Source organism: Epinephelus lanceolatus, chromosome 8 (genome assembly GCF_041903045.1).
Source record: "Epinephelus lanceolatus isolate andai-2023 chromosome 8, ASM4190304v1, whole genome shotgun sequence".
In the NCBI taxonomy this organism is placed as follows: Eukaryota; Metazoa; Chordata; class Actinopteri; order Perciformes; family Serranidae; genus Epinephelus; species Epinephelus lanceolatus.
Window position 1 is genome coordinate 25,510,226 of NC_135741.1, and position 18,667 is coordinate 25,528,892.

General features: G+C 42.0%; 1 protein-coding gene across 2 annotated transcripts in view; it reads left to right on the forward strand.

Annotated features, from left to right (window-relative positions):
* Positions 1–324: 324 nt before the first annotated feature.
* Positions 325–18,667, forward strand: part of cpne5a (copine Va) — a 110,299-nt gene continuing 91,956 nt past the window's right edge. For both annotated transcript variants that reach the window (XM_033629464.2, XM_033629465.2), the window contains exon 1: positions 325–773. In XM_033629464.2, the coding sequence (XP_033485355.1) occupies positions 664–773 (110 nt within the window). In that variant the 5' untranslated portion in view covers positions 325–663. The remainder of the gene's footprint in view (positions 774–18,667) is intronic.

The window sequence follows — 18,667 nt, forward strand, 5'->3', positions numbered from 1 at the left end:
TCGAGGCGGTAATTTAATGCAGCAGGGACTCCTCTAGCCCCACCACCCCCTATTCCCTCTCATAAACCAACACAGCAAAAAAGATATGACACTATTCCGGTTCAGTTTGTTAAAAATACCCCACCTATATCCATCTGTTCTACTTTAATAAGAGATAAAATGCAATCCACGGCTGCATTCACGCCCCTCGGTGCTTATGTATTTTCTGTTTAAGGCTCTTGAAACCAATTTGGAGCGAAATAACGATCCGTCCATCCACAGAGCGCTTGCTTGAATCTGCAACGAGTTGTCAGTCGCAGCCCCGCATGTAGGAGAATGCAGACAGGAGGGGTGGAGTTCACAGCTTTTACTTTTCAAACGCAGATCGGGCAGAAGAGCTCATTCTTTGCCTGGTAAACAGCGGAGTTGGCGCTGATGCGTCCTGGCATGTGATTCCACTTTAGTCAAATCAATCGCCTCGCTGCTGCAGCCTCCCCATTAAACTTTCCATGCTGTTGCCCGTCCAATGGACAGCACTTAGGAGCTTTGTCTGGACCCTATCTACTCCCGCTCGCTCGCTCGCACGCTGCGCTCCGGCTCTCCACCGTCGGCTCTCCACCGTCGGCTCTCCAGGTTCAGAGGGACTCACGCAGCTCGGTGAGCTGGCCTGGGTCTCCTGCACACATGGAGGGAGACGTTATGGACAAAGTGGAGGCCACGGCGACTGTCCGTGACTTCGACCCTATCAGTGGGAGCATCCCTGCCACCAAAGTAGAGATCACCGTGTCCTGCAGGTGAGTCCGCTCCGGTGCTGATGCTGCCGTGTCTGTGTCATGGTTTGGGGAGCTCCGTGCGTCTTGGGCGCGTTTTGTTATGAGAGGACAGCGATATAAAATAAGCGATGTGCCATTTATTATATATTGGTGCAGGCTGTGATGTGTCATTTACTCATGAAAAAGAATGTTAAATATTTTGAAGAATAAAAAAACTTTATAAAGATGAAATGACAACGCCATGTAGGTGAAATCCTCGCAGAAATCACTGCTTTGCTGTAAAGACTTACAGACATACAAGACGTCGTTTGAATATTTAAGCATTTTAGATACTTTTTGTCAGAATTAAAAAAAAAAATCAGCACATTTTAAGCACTGCAGTAATGTCCACCTATTGTAGCAATCACAGCGAAGTAAACAACGTGCCCTTAACTTTTACTCATTTGTTTATTTGTCCTATTTATCGCAAAGATGTGGGTTTTGATGTCTATTTAGTTCATCCCCATCCCCACAAGAGTGTCTCTTGGGTTTACACCGCTGTGTGTTTGTGTTTTGCGCGCGCCAAGTCGCGTGCCACAAGAGATATCGACCGTCGTAGAGTTTGTTGGCGTGCCTGAGAGGTTTCCCCTGAGGCAACTTGTCGTGTGTGATGCTGTGTAACCCGCTATACATGCTGCAGGAACGACACCAGTTTGTCACCGAAACGTGAAAACAAGAATTAGAACTTAATATTTTAGCTCCTGTTTTCCATTTACGCTTCAACTGAATCCCTGGTCGCTCCTCCAAAAATACCACCTCGGCTGGATAGGGTGGGGCAGCGCTGGTTGCAGGTAGAGTCACTGTGAACAGTACTGCTGCAACATGTAATGGCTTCATGTAGGTCGAGATGTACAGTTGGTACAGTTTTAATTAACGTCTCTCATGGAAGTTGTTTTTAATTTGTGTTTCCACGGCCTCCTGGGCTGTGCGTCATTTTGCCATAATCCACAGTGTTTAGCTCTTTGTAGCTCCTGGCTGCATCAGTATTATATGCATGTAAATGATGTGCTCCCATGCTGTTTGAAAGGATCCCATAGAGATTTCAAATATTAATGTATGTTAAGCCATAGGCGAGAGATTTATCTACCAAACACTCTGCTGTCATTGTGTTCTCTCCCCCTCTCTTTCTCTCATCTGACTTCTTCCTGAAATCTGCATTCACTCAGTTATTTGGAGGAGAAACTGATTGATTGTCTCTGTTGTTGAATACTGCTGCTGTGTCATCCATTTTGAAATCCTGAAGTTGTTCAACAAAGCGAACATTGCCTTTTGCCATAGATGACCTTATAACCCATTTGGGGTATGAATTAATTAGTCACATTTCAGAAGGAATCTGTTAACCTTTATAGCGTTGACAGGTGGAGAGGAGGGTGCAGCTATGGGGAGAGGGGGGCTGGTAAAGATGAGCAGTATCAAACCCTACTTAGGGCTACTGTGGCAAACTGTGTTTATGTAACCAAAATTTAACTTATGTGTGTGTGTGTGGTGAGTGTGTGTGTAAGGTTTCCAAATGGAGCTTAAGTTGTCTGTGTGTAGGACTGTAACGGTAATTGCGTTATCGACTTATCAAGGTCAGCAAAAATGATTGAGTTCATGTCCATATATCATACAGTATATGTTGTTGTGATTACATTTGTGTTTGTTCACATAAGAATGTCACCAACATTTTAGCCAACATCATGCCAGAATAAACAGCAGGGTTTTCCCGACCATTATAAGACTTGAATTCAACACCTAAGTTTAATGAACAGAAAAAACTATGCGTAGGCATGTTTTGCTGTTGTTTCAGGTTGAATTAAAAGTTAATTGCTTTTTGAAATGGCATACATAGTGGTATAAAATGGTCTTGAAATGCCAATAATAACATTTATTGCAGTTACATCTGGGACAATATATCGTTCAATAAAAGTAGTTATCGTTAAAGGCCTATGTGTGTGTTTATCCACTGTAGAGCTTGTGTTGTGAGTAGCAGCTGGACTCTCGTTGTCTCCCTCTTGGTACGCACTTATATTATTTCTTTCCTCAGACCTTCATACTTTAAGCCAAGATCTGTGTTTATGCCCCCGGGCTCTGTCGATCTGCAGCTCCCTTGTCTGTCATTAATGTCTCTCCAAACAAAGACTTGCTCCAGGACACAGTTTGATAGAGAAGAAAAAAAATTCATTCCTGCTTTCATTGGGCCTTGAAACAAGCATCTGCTTTAGATGCAAAGAACACTTCAGGTCCTGCCTGATGTACTCTGTGACTTGCTACAGTAGCTCATGTCTGACCTCTGTGGACTGCTTCAAAGATGAAACAATGGGCAGCTCAAAAGTTGAACAGATATGAAATAAACAGCCATGCATGAAGCCAGTCCTCCCACTTATTAGCAAGTGTGTATTTGGTCCGCCCAATAGAAACAAACAGAAACAATGGGTGTTATGTGGGTGAGAGGCAGAGGCTCCACAACTCTGTGTAATTGATTTAGTAAGCCTGAAAGCTCTGAGATTGCAGCGCACATGGAATTGAATTGCGGCGTGCAGCCCTACAGGCATTCTCATAACCCTCTGCCAATATTACAGCAAGCCCCCTGACAAACTGGAGGGACTGAAGCAGACAACCCCTTATCAAAACAAGTGCATATCGCTGTGATAGCACATTGTTCCCAGTCCATGGTCTCTCTGCCTCTGATTGGTTTTGCTCACAGGTCAGCCAGTGAGCCGAGCCCAGAGCATCTGCTTCTTAGCTGCGAGGGCTATACTCCAACTCAGCGATAAGATAGCTCTTCAGACTCAAGTGGCCTCTATTCCTACATCTGCTTTACCAAATGCATGCCAGCCAATACAGTTCAGTGGGTTAGGGCCAGTGGTCCCCTGGTGGTTTTACGGGGTCGATCCCACCTCTTATGTGCCAGTAATGAGTGTGTTCATTAGTAAATATTGAAGCAGCTCTGATGAATATTTCACAAGTTGTCTGTGCGGTTTGCTACATCATGCTTTAATTATGAGCGAAGTAGTAAATGTGAATCCTGCTGGATTGTAAAATTTGCCCTTTCTATATCTCAGCTAACCAGACCGTCTCAGAGTTCCCATGTACAATGACTTAAGGGAAACTGGGGCTACAGCTCTGCAGTTCCACAGTGAAGCACTCTTGTGGTAATGAATGTCGGAAAAAATGTGCACACAGACAAAAATCACAAAGCCCCTACAGGCTTGACACATGGATCTTCATTTAATGAATAGATTTTTTTTTGCTGTGTTTCATCACAGGATGGATCCATGGACAGGATGTCAGTAATGATTTGTAAATGCGCTGTTTACTGTATATGCCTCTGTGACCAGGACGAGGGAACAGAGTTGATAAGCTTGACAACTTTCACAAAGGTTTACAACCCTTATCAGAACGGAGCGAGGGAAAAAGAATTTCTTGCTCCTGAAAGATTAGTTTTTGGCATCTCATTTGTTAGATTCTTACCATCCAGAGAGATTTAAGGAAAAAAACCCCAGAATGATTTGATGAAAAACTCAGATTTCGACAATGTGTCATTGTGAGTACATGATATGTACTGTAATCCAGCGAAACCACCAAGCTCAAGGACGTAACTTGATTTTTATTTCCCTCCCATTTGAAAACACATCAACGGGGCCATATTATGAAAATTTATTGGTCCTTTGCAGCGTGTCAAAACACGCCACAGGTATGCTGTTAAAAGTGAAATCAGCTGACAAAGCCACCCTCCCTTCCACTGCGTCGAGCCTCCCATCTGACAGCTTGAACATCGAACTTTATCAGCCCCCGCTGCCCATTTCATCAGGACAAAGACAATACACCTTGTCCATTTCCTCCTGTTCTCTGGATCTGGCTGTAGCCATTCATTTGCTGCGATAGATTGGTTAGAGTAGCACTGCATCCAATCAATGCACTCCATCGCTGGGGGGATCTAACTCAACCAGGCCGTCCGCTCCCGAGAGATTCATTACCTGGTGAAACACACAAGAGGTCACACCACTGCCGGCATCCCATGACAAATGCTCGTAGGAGAGGATTCCTGGCGCACAAGGCCACTGATTGCTGCTCCCAGGGGTCAGTCTTAAAACATGTGGCATGCTTCTTGATCTGAACTCTTCCTGAGGCAATCATTGCTGCAGAGGGGGGAAGCCTAATGAAATCATCAGGACGATTAGGATGTGTGTCGGCGTCGCCGCTCGATCTGTCAAAAACAATTGCCTGAGCTGAGCAATTGGGATTCAAGCTGTGTGAAAACCTTTTGTTTATTTGAATGCGTTGTTATGGCCTGTAACTCTACTGCTGCTGCTCTTGTTGTGTTAATAGCTGTTATAGCTGTTGATCTCATTTAGTCTTCGTTACCCATTCAATCAAACCCTGTGACCTGTTTTTCTGGTTGAAGCCTCTTTTTGTTTTTCTCTGGCAGAAAGCAAGTTTGAATTGAACTAGTTTGCATTGTGCAGGAGCATAAAATATTGATAAAAAAAAAAAATTTCAGTTTGCAGTGTTTTTACTGTGCCGCTCTTTTCATACCATGTTCTGGGTTAAGACTGACCTGGGGCGAGCTCGCAGCTTTTATCTCGCAGGATGGCTTGTGTGTGTGCGTGTCTGACTGATGTGTCGCATCTGTTTTGGGGATCGAGGCTGAGAGACACGAGGGTGCCAAGGGGAGGCAGAATTTTTTTTTTTATTCCAATTTGGGGATGTTAAAGATTGCAGCAGGCGAGTCTCACAGGTCGATGAAGCGGATGATTATGCATGAACCCCTGACACACAGTGAAAATGAGTTTGGATCCCAGACACTTGGCTTGTGGTGGTGTCAGTGTTATTAATATATTCTCATTTGGGATATATGACAGCAGAGGGGGATCCCACGGATACACAGTTGTGGTGCCATGCCAGCACTCTGCATGTTACCTATGTCATCTGAAAGTGTTGATTGGAGTGACAGGAGAAGTCAAGAGGGTGGTGCAGCAGTAAGAAATCAAAGCCGTCCCTCTTGGCTCAGATGTCTCAAGCTGCGTTTGTCACTATTTTCAGAGAACCTTAAGGGTCAGCGGAGTATGTTAGTGGATTTCTGTGTCGAGGGATATTTGACCTAACATCACAGCTTGTCTGGGAAATGTGCGAACTGGTGGCAGATTTCTACAAAGTGTGACAAGTTGCTCTGTGAAGATTTCACCACATTATGTTGCATATGTTGAAGGTCTGTGTGTCGCTGACAGTATTAGCTACAGGCCTAAACAAGCTACTCATTGTCAGGTTTTTGTCATTTCTGCAGACTTATCTGAGATAGTAATTTTTCTGTTTGATACATTTAAGTGGGTATGTTACACAGTGGCCCAGAGGGACATTTCTGTCTGTGTGGGTGAGAATGTGTGTGTGTGTGTGTGTGTGTGTGTGTGTGTGTGTGTGTGTGTGCTTTTGCCAGAATATGTGGCTGAAACATTTGATAAGTGCAAATACAATTAAATTTTCACTGCAGGGAAATGGATTAGTATTGATATCAGTGAAAATGTGTGAGCAGTACAAGATAAACTTAACCACAAGCTGCAAAACTGAGAAATAATTATAGGCTTCTGCAGAAGCTGTAGATTAGTCTAATTTCAAATTTGTGTTAAAGGAACAGTTCACCCCAAAATCCCAAATTCATATTCTTTCTTTTACCTGTAGTGCTGTTTTTCAGTCTAGATTGTTTTGGTGTGAGTTGCAGATTGTTGGAGATATTGGCTGTAGAGATGTCTGCCTTCTCTCCAATATAATGGAACTAGATGGCACTCAGCTTCTGGTGCTCAAAGCACCAAGAATATATTTGAAAAACTCAACAGCAATGTCTCTTTCCGGAATTCTACTCAAGATAATCCACAGACATTGTGAGAAGATTCATGTAGGAACTATTTTCTTTCTACCAAACTACACCTGCCAACCGTATAACCACACTGGTCATCAACAGTCCACCCTCTGAAAGAAAAAGGATTTCAAGAGTTTAACTGAGCTAGTTAACGTTACAGCTCAGTCGAAGAGGATGCCATTAATATTTACATCTCACGCTGTCATGAGCACGAGCCTCTCCTCCATGAGTTGATGCACACGTTCTGCATGATGATACTCTTGGCAGGTGTAGTTCGGTAGAAGAAAATTAGTTCCTACATGAGACTGCTCACAACAAGGTCTGTGGATTATCTTGAGTAACTGGGTCATGATTTCTGGAAGGAGATGTTGCTGTTGAGTTTTTCAAATGTTTTCCAACACTTGGCAACTCCCACCAAAACAATCTAGACTGATAAGCAGCAAAACAGACAAGGGGAAAATACGTATTTTTATTTTGGGGTGAACTGTCTCTTTAAGTTTGTTTCTTGTTTGTTGTGTTGATGCTTTTAAAATTGAACGTGCAAGGTTGTTTTTTTGACGTGGGAAATCAAGTACATGATATGTTTGCTGTTTAAGTGGCTTAAGTCGTGAAGAACAGCTGTTAGTAGGTTTGTTTGTTTTGTTTGTTTTCAAAATTAGTGTGTTTTCTGCATTTTAAGGTCATGCTGGGAACAAGAGGTCTAAAACAAAGAAATTTAGTAAAACAACAACAACAACAACAACAACAACAAAAACACCCTACATCACAATTCTGAATCTTGAGTTTTCAGTAAAGATTCATTAATACAGTCATGAATATAACTCAGTGGAGACAGACTGGAAAAAGAAGGATGCTTGAGTGCATCTTTGGATAATACAAAGTAAAATATTTTTTTGTCTTAATCACACTCAGTGAACAAAGATGCTCTTTGGAGTAACGGGCCATGACATTGCAAACAAGAGGACACAAATACAAGGTAATCTGAGTCCTCAGTATAATAAAAAGGCTTTAAATGTTACATAGCTGAGACCAACATGTTTTGGCTGAAAGCCTTAATTGATCAAACACAGGAGATCAATGGGGAGGCACTGTGAAAATCTACCCCATACAGGCAGACAAGCTGTGTCCAAAGTCACTTCCTATAATGCACTACATTGACCCTCCGCCATTTTTTTATTGAGAGCCTGAATTCTGTGTGTAGTTACAGTACAGGCCAAAAGTTTGGACACACCTTCTCATTCAATGCGTTTTCTTCATTTTCATGACTATTTACATTGTAGATTCTCACTGAAGGCATCAAAACTATGAATGAACACATGTGGAGTTATGTACTTGACAAAAAAAGGTGAAATAACTGAAAACATGTTTTATATTCTAGTTTCTTCAAAATAGCCACCCTTTGCTCTGATTACTGCTTTGCACACTCTTGGCATTCTCTCCATGAGCTTCAAGAAGTAGTCACCTGAAATGGTTTCCACTTCACAGGTGTGCCTTATCAGGGTTAATTAGTGGAATTTCTTGCTTTATCAATGGGGTTGGGACCATCAGTTGTGTTGTGCAGAAGTCAGGTTAATACACAGCCGACAGCCCTATTGGACAACTGTTAAAATTCATATTATGGCAAGAACCAATCAGCTAACTAAAGAAAAACGAGTGGCCATCATTACTTTAAGAAATGAAGGTCAGTCAGTCCGGAAAATTGCAAAAACTTTAAATGTGTCCCCAAGTGGAGTCGCAAAAACCATCAAGCGCTACAACGAAACTGGCACACATGAGGACCGACCCAGGAAAGGAAGACCAAGAGTCACCTCTGCTTCTGAGGATAAGTTCATCCAAGTCACCAGCCTCAGAAATCGCAAGTTAACAGCAGCTCAGATCAGAGACCAGATGAATGCCACACAGAGTTCTAACAGCAGACCCATCTCTAGAACAACTGTTAAGAGGAGACTGCGCCAATCAGGCCTTCATGGTCAAATAGCTGCTAGGAAACCACTGCTAAGGAGAGGCAACAAGCAGAAGAGATTTGTTTGGGCCAAGAAACACAATGGACATTAGACCAGTGGAAATCTGTGCTTTGGTCTGATGAGTCCAAATTTGAGATCTTTGGTTCCAATCGCCGTGTCTTTGTGAGACGCAGAAAAGGTGAACGGATGGATTCCACATGCCTGGTTCCCACTGTGAAGCATGGAGGAGGAGGTGTGATGGTGTGGGGGTGTTTTGCTGGTGACACTGTTGGGGATTTATTCAAAATTGAAGGCACACTGAACCAGCATGGCTACCACAGCATCCTGCAGCGACATGCCATCCCATCCGGTTTGTGTTTAGTTGGACGATCATTTATTTTTCAACAGGACAATGACCCCAAACACACCTCCAGGCTGTGTAAGGGCTATTTGACCAAGAAGGAGAGTGATGGAGTGCTGCGGCAGATGACCTGGCCTCCACAGTCACTGGACCTGAACCCAATCGAGATGGTTTGGGGTGAGCTGGACCGCAGAGTGAAGGCAAAGGGGCCAACAAGTGCTAAACACCTCTGGGAACTCCTTTAAGACTGTTGGAAAACCATTTCAGGTGACTACCTCTTGAAGCTCATGGAGAGAATGCCAAGAGTGTGCAAAGCAGTAATCAGAGCAAAGGGTGGCTATTTTGAAGAAACTAGAATATAAAACATGTTTTCAGTTATTTCACCTTTTTTTGTTAAGTACATAACTCCACATGTGTTCATTCATAGTTTTGATGCCTTCAGTGAGAATCTACAATGTAAATAGTCATGAAAATAAAGAAAACGCATTGAATGAGAAGGTGTGTCCAAACTTTTGGCCTGTACTGTATATGCACTGTAATGTAGTGTCCCTGAAAATTCCTTAATGAAATGAAAAAGTAATTTATCCCAACATGTACTCTACTTTTTGCTAACAATCCCACAATGCAACGCTCTGCATTTTTATGTAGACTCACTGGATTTCGGACACTTGCTGTGGTAAATTCACTTTGCTGCTTTAGGAACACTGTCCACTGAAAATTTTTTTTTTCTGAGGCCAGCAATTTATTTTTAATTGCTTTGCAATGGGAGCACTGTGTATTTATGCTGCGCTGCAAATGCCAGCGGCATGAGGAGGCGCTGGGCATTTATTCTTTGCTGAGCACTGCCAGTAGGGCATTTTTTTTCTGGGTGCCCAGAACTGAAAGATGTTCAACTTTGTTTACTGTCACTTCAGCCATTCAGTCACAGTGGAGGGGAGACGAATACCACAAAGACCAACCGACACATCTAACATGTGCAAGTGCTGAACAACAACAACAATGGCAGTGAAATCTGTTAATAGACCCACATAGACTGGCGGGTCCATCCTCTCTCCCTGCGTGCTTCAGTCTTCCCCTCACCCAAACCAAATACTTTACCTTGTTAGAGCATGTTTATTTCCGCGGATATTCCATATCTTAGCAACCAGACGCAACCAAAGTGTCTCAGCATAAAAACACTGCACCTCCTACGCACTCTCAAATGTTACCAGCTTGGCGTTTTCTGAGGAGCGCCTGGTGTCCCAAAGAAAAAATTCTTTGGCGGACACGGGGCCTTACTACATGCACACACTAGCTTGCTTGCTTGCCTCGTCTCTGAGGGACGATATTATGAGCCAAAACAAGTTTGACTAACTTTTTTGGACCAGTCATTCAAGAGACATTATGAAAAAACAACCAAGACACACGGTGGTCAGACTACAGTGAACACTCACCGACATGCCGGTTTCAACTCACGGTATCCTGGACAGCAAGCATTTCTAATGCTATTTAAGCGTTATATTTAAAAAAAAAAAAAATTAAAAACAAATCTCATTGAATACAGTATAATTATCAGTTGATTGTGTCATGTAGTTATTTTTCATTTTCTGACAGCAGTCTGTCATGTCTGGCAGAGTAACGTTACTTCTGAACTTTATTACTCTAACTCTATAAAAGGTTAGACCTACAACATTGTATGACCATATTTTTCATATTTACTGAGCTTTATTGGAATTAAAATAACCCTGAAAATAGTATTTCTGATGACACAAGATCTCCCTACACTGCAGCTTCTGGTGTACAAAAGTCCGTCACAGAATCCTCCCCATCCACCATGTTCATGTAACTGCTGGCGGATACTAGAAACCCTGATTTCTCTCAAATGAATAAAGTAGCTTCTTGGATGGTTAAAGATTAAAGTGAGGGAAAATGATGACAGATATATATTGGAGTAAGATTTTACATTTTAGTAAGAGTTTAACACTAGAGCGATGATTTGGTTAAAAAAAATCAGGCCTGACCCTACATGAACATGCATAGTTTCTGTCTAACCACGACTCAAGCCCGAACCACGACAGCAGTTTTAGGCCTGAGCCCAATTAAATACTCATATTCTCACTGTGATAAAATATATATATTTTTTCAATATTAAAACATTTATTACAAGCTAGGAGCTGTCATGTTTTCTTGCACCACTTCTCCTTCTTCTCTTCCATTTGTTGTTTGAAGAGCCTGTCGTTGGCTCTGCGTCTCATGCGTGACATGTTCAGCAGAATAGGCTGCACCCCTCGATGCATCTTAAAGGGCGCAAGGAAGTCCACAGTGATGCAGTGCACAGATGATGACCACCCCTCTCTGCTGCATGTTACGCACATCTCTCCCACTGCTGGGGAAGCAGAGGCAAACACTGCCAACCAAGTCGCCTTGCAGCCCCCTTCTTTCCCTTTTTCTCGTCTCCCTTCAGTCCAATCCAATTTTTGCCATTCACGCATGAGAACTGCCAGTTTCATGCATTGTCTCAGCAGCACATGAGAGTCTGTGTACAGTATGTGAGCAACAGAACCCTTAATTCTTGTATTTTGTTGGTTAAACTCTAAACTTATGCATTTTAATTAGTTGGAATGGGTTTATGGCAACAGAGCCTAAACAATTGTGGGGACTCTCTGAGAGGAGCTGCCCTGGAACTGGAGTTACATACCTTCAAGGGCTCTTTTATGTTTGCCTTCACACCGCCAATAGGAATGTTGAAATGATGTACTGTAATCTGACTGGCGGGTGGTATAGCAATGTCACTTCAGCTTTGACAAGTCAAAATCACATTGTATACCCTACACTGCATACATGCTCAGTATAAATTGGACCCCTCTGTCTCTCCATTTGTCAGTGTTTTCTTCAGTTTTTTCTGTTACAAGCTAAGGGCTTATTAAAGATGGTAGTTGCCAGTGCTGGCTTTGTCCAACCAGTTACAGTATTCTTACGTCTAGACCAATCAACATACATGTATGTCGCTCATGGTTCCTCTTGTGCTGGGAGATAACCTACTCTAAAACAGGGGCTAAAAAGTCCCTTGAAACGGCGCTCTAAGAACTACAATCTTTCCTAGTTCTTCTGGTGCAAACACAACTAAAAGGGTGGTTGTTAGAATTATGAAAAATTTCCTCCGGTCCGAAAATATCTAGAGACAGTAACAACCCACTGACTGTCACTCAGATTCTGGTTCAAACGTTATCTCTTCGTTGGTTGGTTCATCTCTCCATATAAGCCTTATAGCAGGAATTTTCTGTTGTAGCCTGGCTCCAGACCTCTGAATCACCACCCACCTCTTTAATTTGTTCAGATTTAAATAGGTCTTGTGTTGTGCTCAGTGGCTGCTGTTTCTCCCAGTTAAGCTGGAATTTTTTTAGTTTTTCCTTATTTTAGTTTCCCCAGGCTGCGTCTAAGCAAACATACACTGTACCATTCTGTACAAGTCTGTACAAGACTTTGACTCTTTGACCAATGCAAAAACTTATTTGTGCATCGAGGAACAACTGCAGCCTCCGTGTCGTGACGTCAAATGAAATGGCAATTCAGTCTAATTATCAGGCTAACTGCAGGACATTTATTTCCAGCCCGGTGTTTTACATCTCAGGTGAATTACTTTGTGTGTTTGAGTGAATATGTGTGTGATACCTCTGAATACTTAAAGTGCTAGTTGGTGTTCGTCGGTTTGTGCTCATAACGGTTTACTGCCACCTTATCTGCTGTGTGCTGCTCTCAACCATCAAGGCTCTACACCAGTCCACCACCAGTTAGACAGCTGCATTTCCACCCCATTATGGCACAGTGCTTGTAGTTCTCTCATCCCTCGGTAACATCAATTAGTGTTATCCGCAGAGACATTCTTTGTCTGCTTTATTATCATGGACACATTGACCCTGCTCTCACCACTCCTCACTTGACTGAATCCACGCGGAGCTTCCTTTCTCCGTCTTGATTTAATGATCAGTTACTGTCTTTCAAAGCCAAAATATGTATGAGCTCAGAAATGCTTTACTGTGCCTGATTTGGTTCCTAGTGTACGATTTAACGTGCTTTACGTCACCACTCTGTGAAGTATATGGTAAGTGTGTGCCTGCAAAGATATTTTCTGCTTGGGGTTTTTCAGATGGAACAGAGAGATGAAGGGAAATTGGCGTCAATTCACTAAAAGGAAAGTGCTCTGCCAGGGTTATAACAGTCATATAGTATCAGTGTGTGCATCTCCCTCAGCTACTCTCAAAAAAAGAACACCTTTCTCTGCACAAACCCCGAGCTGTCACACTATGCAATTAGCAGTGATATTATTCCCTGGTCGGACATTAGTCACACACCAAAAGCCACTCGGAAACAGGAAGTCACAGCGTACGTGCGTTCTCATTTATTAAACTAGCAGTTTTATGACTGAGATTCTGTCACTGCCCGCGGGACGGCCGCCCAGGGAGTGCTCTGCTGCAGGTATTGTCGACCTGCAGAGATCCCAGGTTGAACAGAAACTGAATAATTAAACAGATGGAGGAGGAGAAGACACCTGGTGCCATCACAGTGAAGGTCAGCAGATGGGTCTGTCACTAATAAAGGGACCAGATTGCACAGTGAATGAATTGGATGGGAGGTTTTGAGATCCAGACAAAAGCAACATTACTGTGGATCATCATCTGTCACTATTAGGAGGATTCTGTTATGCAATGCAGGCAGAGATCATTACCAGTAATGAAATGCAGGAGCGCATGAGATTGTATCACTTGTTTTATTTATTTGTTTTAATTTCAGAGTTAGTGCTCTTTAATGGAGTTGGGCCAGTTTCTGGTTTTGTCGGTGTGGTCTGATGTACGGGCTTAAACTGTTTTGATTTTATACAAACTGGCTGAACTGGCATTTGTCATTATGACACATTTACTGCAAAATAAAAAATAGTCATTAGCAACCTGTGTGGAGGGCATCAGTGCTTAATCCAGCTTGTACTGCATTAGTAATAAGCAATTTTACAACAAACTAACAGAGCCGCTAATGTCTGACAGGCTGTGCGCAATTTACTGCACAGCTGAGGTGCTACACATTCTAACGGCAGGAAAAAAAAACAGACTTCGACACAACACTGGAAACATGAAGGAGATGAAATTTCAGCAGAGGTGGGAGAGGAAAGATGTGCATGTTGCATGTTGTGCTGCTTTGCTCGAAACAGAGACATGGCAGAGAAAACTAAAACTGCACCAATGTGGCAGCATTTTGGATTTTAATCGATTTGAATTTTAACTGATAATCTTGCAGAATATATTGGAGATATTTCATTTTGTGAATTACAAAAACACCCTTAATGAAACTGAGTATTTAAGTCTGAATAAAATAATTCCTCCAGTTTGTAAAGGGTCAGCTGACCTCTGCAGCAGCATAGACTTCCTCTGTTTGGATCTCTGACCCTTTGATCCCCGAGAAGCTGCTTAAGGGCATATTAGGCAAAAAGTAGACCTCCTAACCCCCTGGTGTGTGAGTGGAAAGAAAATCTCTGTCCTCAATCAAAAAAGAAAGGGTCATAGGACAGCAGGGAAAGTGAAGCTGCAGAAGAGTAGAGTTGAAAATGCAAACCATCCTTCACTTTCTCCTTCCAGCCATCCCCCATTGTCTCTAATGTAATATAGAGACTTTCCTTCCTCTAACCCGGTCAGAAACTTGACTTTCAAGCTCGCGTTTGTCATGTCTTTTAAAAAGCAATGAGGCAGCAGCTCATACCGGAATTGGCCAGCCAGATTCCAGACTATTTAAAACCACTTTCCACTGAATTAGATGCGATTTCTCAGAGGTGCCAATTATGATTTCGACAACTCTAAGAAAGTAGAGGAGAATTAGGGGACTGCTGACAATAAGGCACTGCGGGTGCAGGAATTAATTCTCACATTTCTTAGTTTAATAATCAGCCACATGGACCAAGGAGCTGCTAAAATATCTCCAGGGATCTGACCAAGAGGGAGCGTGTGTTCTTAATATATTCTTTTAAATTAGAGTTTAGCAGCAAGCCGTGTTTTAGAGGTCAAATTTCATTTACTTTTGGTCTGTAGTGGAAGTATTTCTCCATATTTTAGCCAAACTAAATTCATTTTTGACACATTTAAACACCCAGTGAGAGTTTGCAGATTGGAGTGCATGCATCTCTTGGATGACACAAATTCACTGTGTGAACATTTTCCTGGTACCGCCTTACTTATTAATTACAGTGTGCACAGCCAGTAACTGCAGTTCACTGACGAATGTGAACACATTACTTTGTCAGGAATGATTAGACAGACACAGAAAGCAAGAAATTAAAATTATTTTTTTTCTTCAAGTGAAATTGAATTTCATTTCTCATTGTTTTGTTTGTTCTACATCTAATAATGCACTTCAGACTACTTCACATGTGATTAAATAATAAATGCTCCAGTGACTACAGGAGATTATTACACTTGATTATAACATGAGTTTTAATGACGGTGGTGAGATCAAGAGGAATAGGAAAAGTCATGTTTGCCATCTTGATTCACGTGTCTCAAATGAGATGGTCAAAGCCATCACGAAAAGTGCTGCAGTATGAAAGACAGATGAAATGTGGTGTGGATGAAAAGTAGCTGGATCTAATTACTTTTGTCCTACTTTCAATGAACTTTATCTTCATCAACAAACTTGTTCTACATCAGCTTTCCAGGATAATGATCTTCTCTTATCCCACTGAGATTTGTAGCGAGAAGGAGTTAACTTTTGAAATAGGCAGCGTTACTTCAGTGAGAGCAGACGGATTATCTGAGATGTTAATACCCATCCTGCGGCACCGTTGTGTTCTCCGGCCATGTGCACCGTAACATGGTGGATTAATTTGCATTGGTGTATAAATCTGTATACTAATCATTTCTTTTCAGAATAGAAATGTTCTGCAAGAGCAAAGTGGCGTTCAGCAACTCAAATGAAGGCTTGTTTTCTACATTGTGTAAATGTGAATACGGATGTGTTGTTTTCCCGCTTTCCCTTTTTCCATGTGGCACGTTCTCTGCTGCACTGAGAGATGGGATGCGGTGATGGACAAGCTAATTGTCGGAGGTAAATGAATGCCAGACGGTTACAGGTGGGATACAAAAAAGCAGTTAGTCACAGATGGCTTTGTTATCTCCAATGATAATTACACTGACAATGTTCCAACTGTAGTCAGGTCAGCTCAAGGCTAATACCCGACGAAGCTGCATCTATTATCCCCCCACGTATCACTGTGACAGAAGATTTTGTGTCCAGGAATACGGCATTACGTGTACATGAATGATGCCCCGTTCCTTGGATTCAGTCCTGAAATCTCATCTATATTCATTGAAATCCGGCTGTACCCTAAAGGGATGAGGATGGCTCTGAACTGCACGCAAGTTATTTATTGACATTGCTCACAATCAGGAAGCGGAAACAAGACATATTTATAGGCCTTTGCATTATACCGATATGCTAATGAGATAATTGAAACCATCTGGAAAATGTCTCTCATCTAAAATGTTGCATTAAGTGATTGATGGCGGGACTTATTTATGGCACCATCGCATGCTTTAAAGGTAATATCTGCTTTATTAGGTCTTGTACGGTGACAGAAGGAAATACTAAAGTTAATGACTTGAGTTGTTGGGGAAACTTCCCTCTAGCTCCCAGAAAACACACAAATCCAGTCTGGAAGAGGCTAAAAATAAAGGTTGAAGAAATAATATTAATGCTGATTGCAGCACTTGAAGGAGTCAACGAGCCAATCAGAGTGTCTGGCTGCTTGAAAAGGTGCTGGATGATGATCAGTGTCAGGGAACTGGATAGTTCCTCCACGGCAAGCAAGGCTGTCCTTTATTTTAGGGTTTAGAGCATTTAAGGTGTGGGAAATGCTGCTGTAGGCATCCTGATATACATTTGTACCCTGTTTTCTTTGATTGTGGTTCAAACTGAGGCAGACTGATGGGACTGAGTGTGAATTACATACTTACATACCCATACTGCTGTATGAGGACTGGATCCGACTTTGAATCTAACCTGTAGTGGATGAATACTGATGCGCCTGTTCATTGTATTGATAGTTACACGCTGTGAATGTTGAAATAAATCCTCATATGCACTCAGTACTGTGGCTCGCTGCTGTCTGCCCCGAGGCCAGAGTCACCTGGGCACGAACAGCTAGGATCCATGCCTTGACTCTACAGCAGTGTTAAATTTGGCAGTGGTTTTAGATTTAATCTTACAGCTGAAATTCATGGGGCACAGATTCGACGCGTCACGTAGGCAGGTGGAGCGGGGTGTTTTTTACGTGCTACTCCCTCTTTGTAGCGTCAGCTTCACTGTGTGCATATTGAGTTCCTCCAAGTGGTAATGCAGTTGTAATGCAGGGCTTGGACATATATAGGCTATATTAACTGGTACTAAATTAATTAACTGGATGGTTTTAACAACAAAACGCATTAATTTGACTGATTTATTTTAATGTGAAATGTAAAAACACCCACAAGGTCACTCTGCTGTGTTGCATTGCCTCTGGTACAATCAATGAGGTATTCATCCTTATCATTTTTAACCAACTTTTTATGATTTTAAGTGGATTGTACTCTCTTTTTACACAGTTTTATATTGTTTCTTCCTGTTGGAGGGCCGCAAAGCTGTCAAAGAGAAAAAAATACACCAGTTGTGTGAAAATAGAGATGAGCAGCGTGATGCCCCTGAGGGCACATGCGACTTCCATGGTCAGTGTAGCAGCTCCAGTTGATTATAATGAACAAGCTCTGCTGCTGGAATACTGTGGCAGAAGTGTTGCCCCGCATCTGTGCGGACAACTTTTAGTCAAAGTGTCTTCTGTCTTTAAACTGATTCATTTAGGCTAATATTGGTATCGGAAGTTGAAATCAAGGTGACAGGTTTTATCAAGTGTTGAAATTCATAATGCAACATTTCACTCTCTTAACACTTTTACTTGTGTTATTTCTGATTCTTACTTTAGTTGGGTATCTCTAGTCTAGATCCTGTCATTGACGTGATGCTGACTTGCTGTCTGTGCATTGTGTTCCCCATTCTGCTGCTTTAAAAATAGTGTGTCCACAGATCTCTTCTTTTTTCTGACTAAACCCTTTCTGAGTTGAAGCTATCATGTTTTGCTGTCGGTTTTGAACATCATCACCTGTGTGGCTGGGATTCTGGGAATATGCACGTACCCTTCAACCAATTCAGCCACTGACAGAAGACAAACTCAGTGTGCAACTAGGTGGAAACATTGTGCGTTTTGAATGTCTGATTGCCAACCACTAACATTTTAATCCCATCATGGAACACAAAACATATATTTGACATAGTTTTTACTATCAAAGATACATTTTTAGCTCATCCTTGTCTCACTCTTAAGATGAAGACTGCTCTGCATTATTACTAAGCTATGATGGAACTGTTTCGGTGTTGAATGTCATGCTTTCCTCTGTGTTGTCATGGATGTATTAAGGGAACTCCAAGAGTGCCTATTTAGATAAAAGTTGCTCACTTGATGGTACATCAAAAAGATTTTTGACCCATATCACATTTGCTACTAACACTTATTATGTAATCAATTAATCTGGTGATTACATTCTAGATTACTTGTTTTATCTGTAAAATTAGCCAAAATTCAAATAATGTGTTTTTTCTGACCAACAGTCCAGAAAGCAGATATATCCACTACTGAGATTACTATCATACAAGACATTTGGCAAGCAGCAACCACAAAATTTTATCA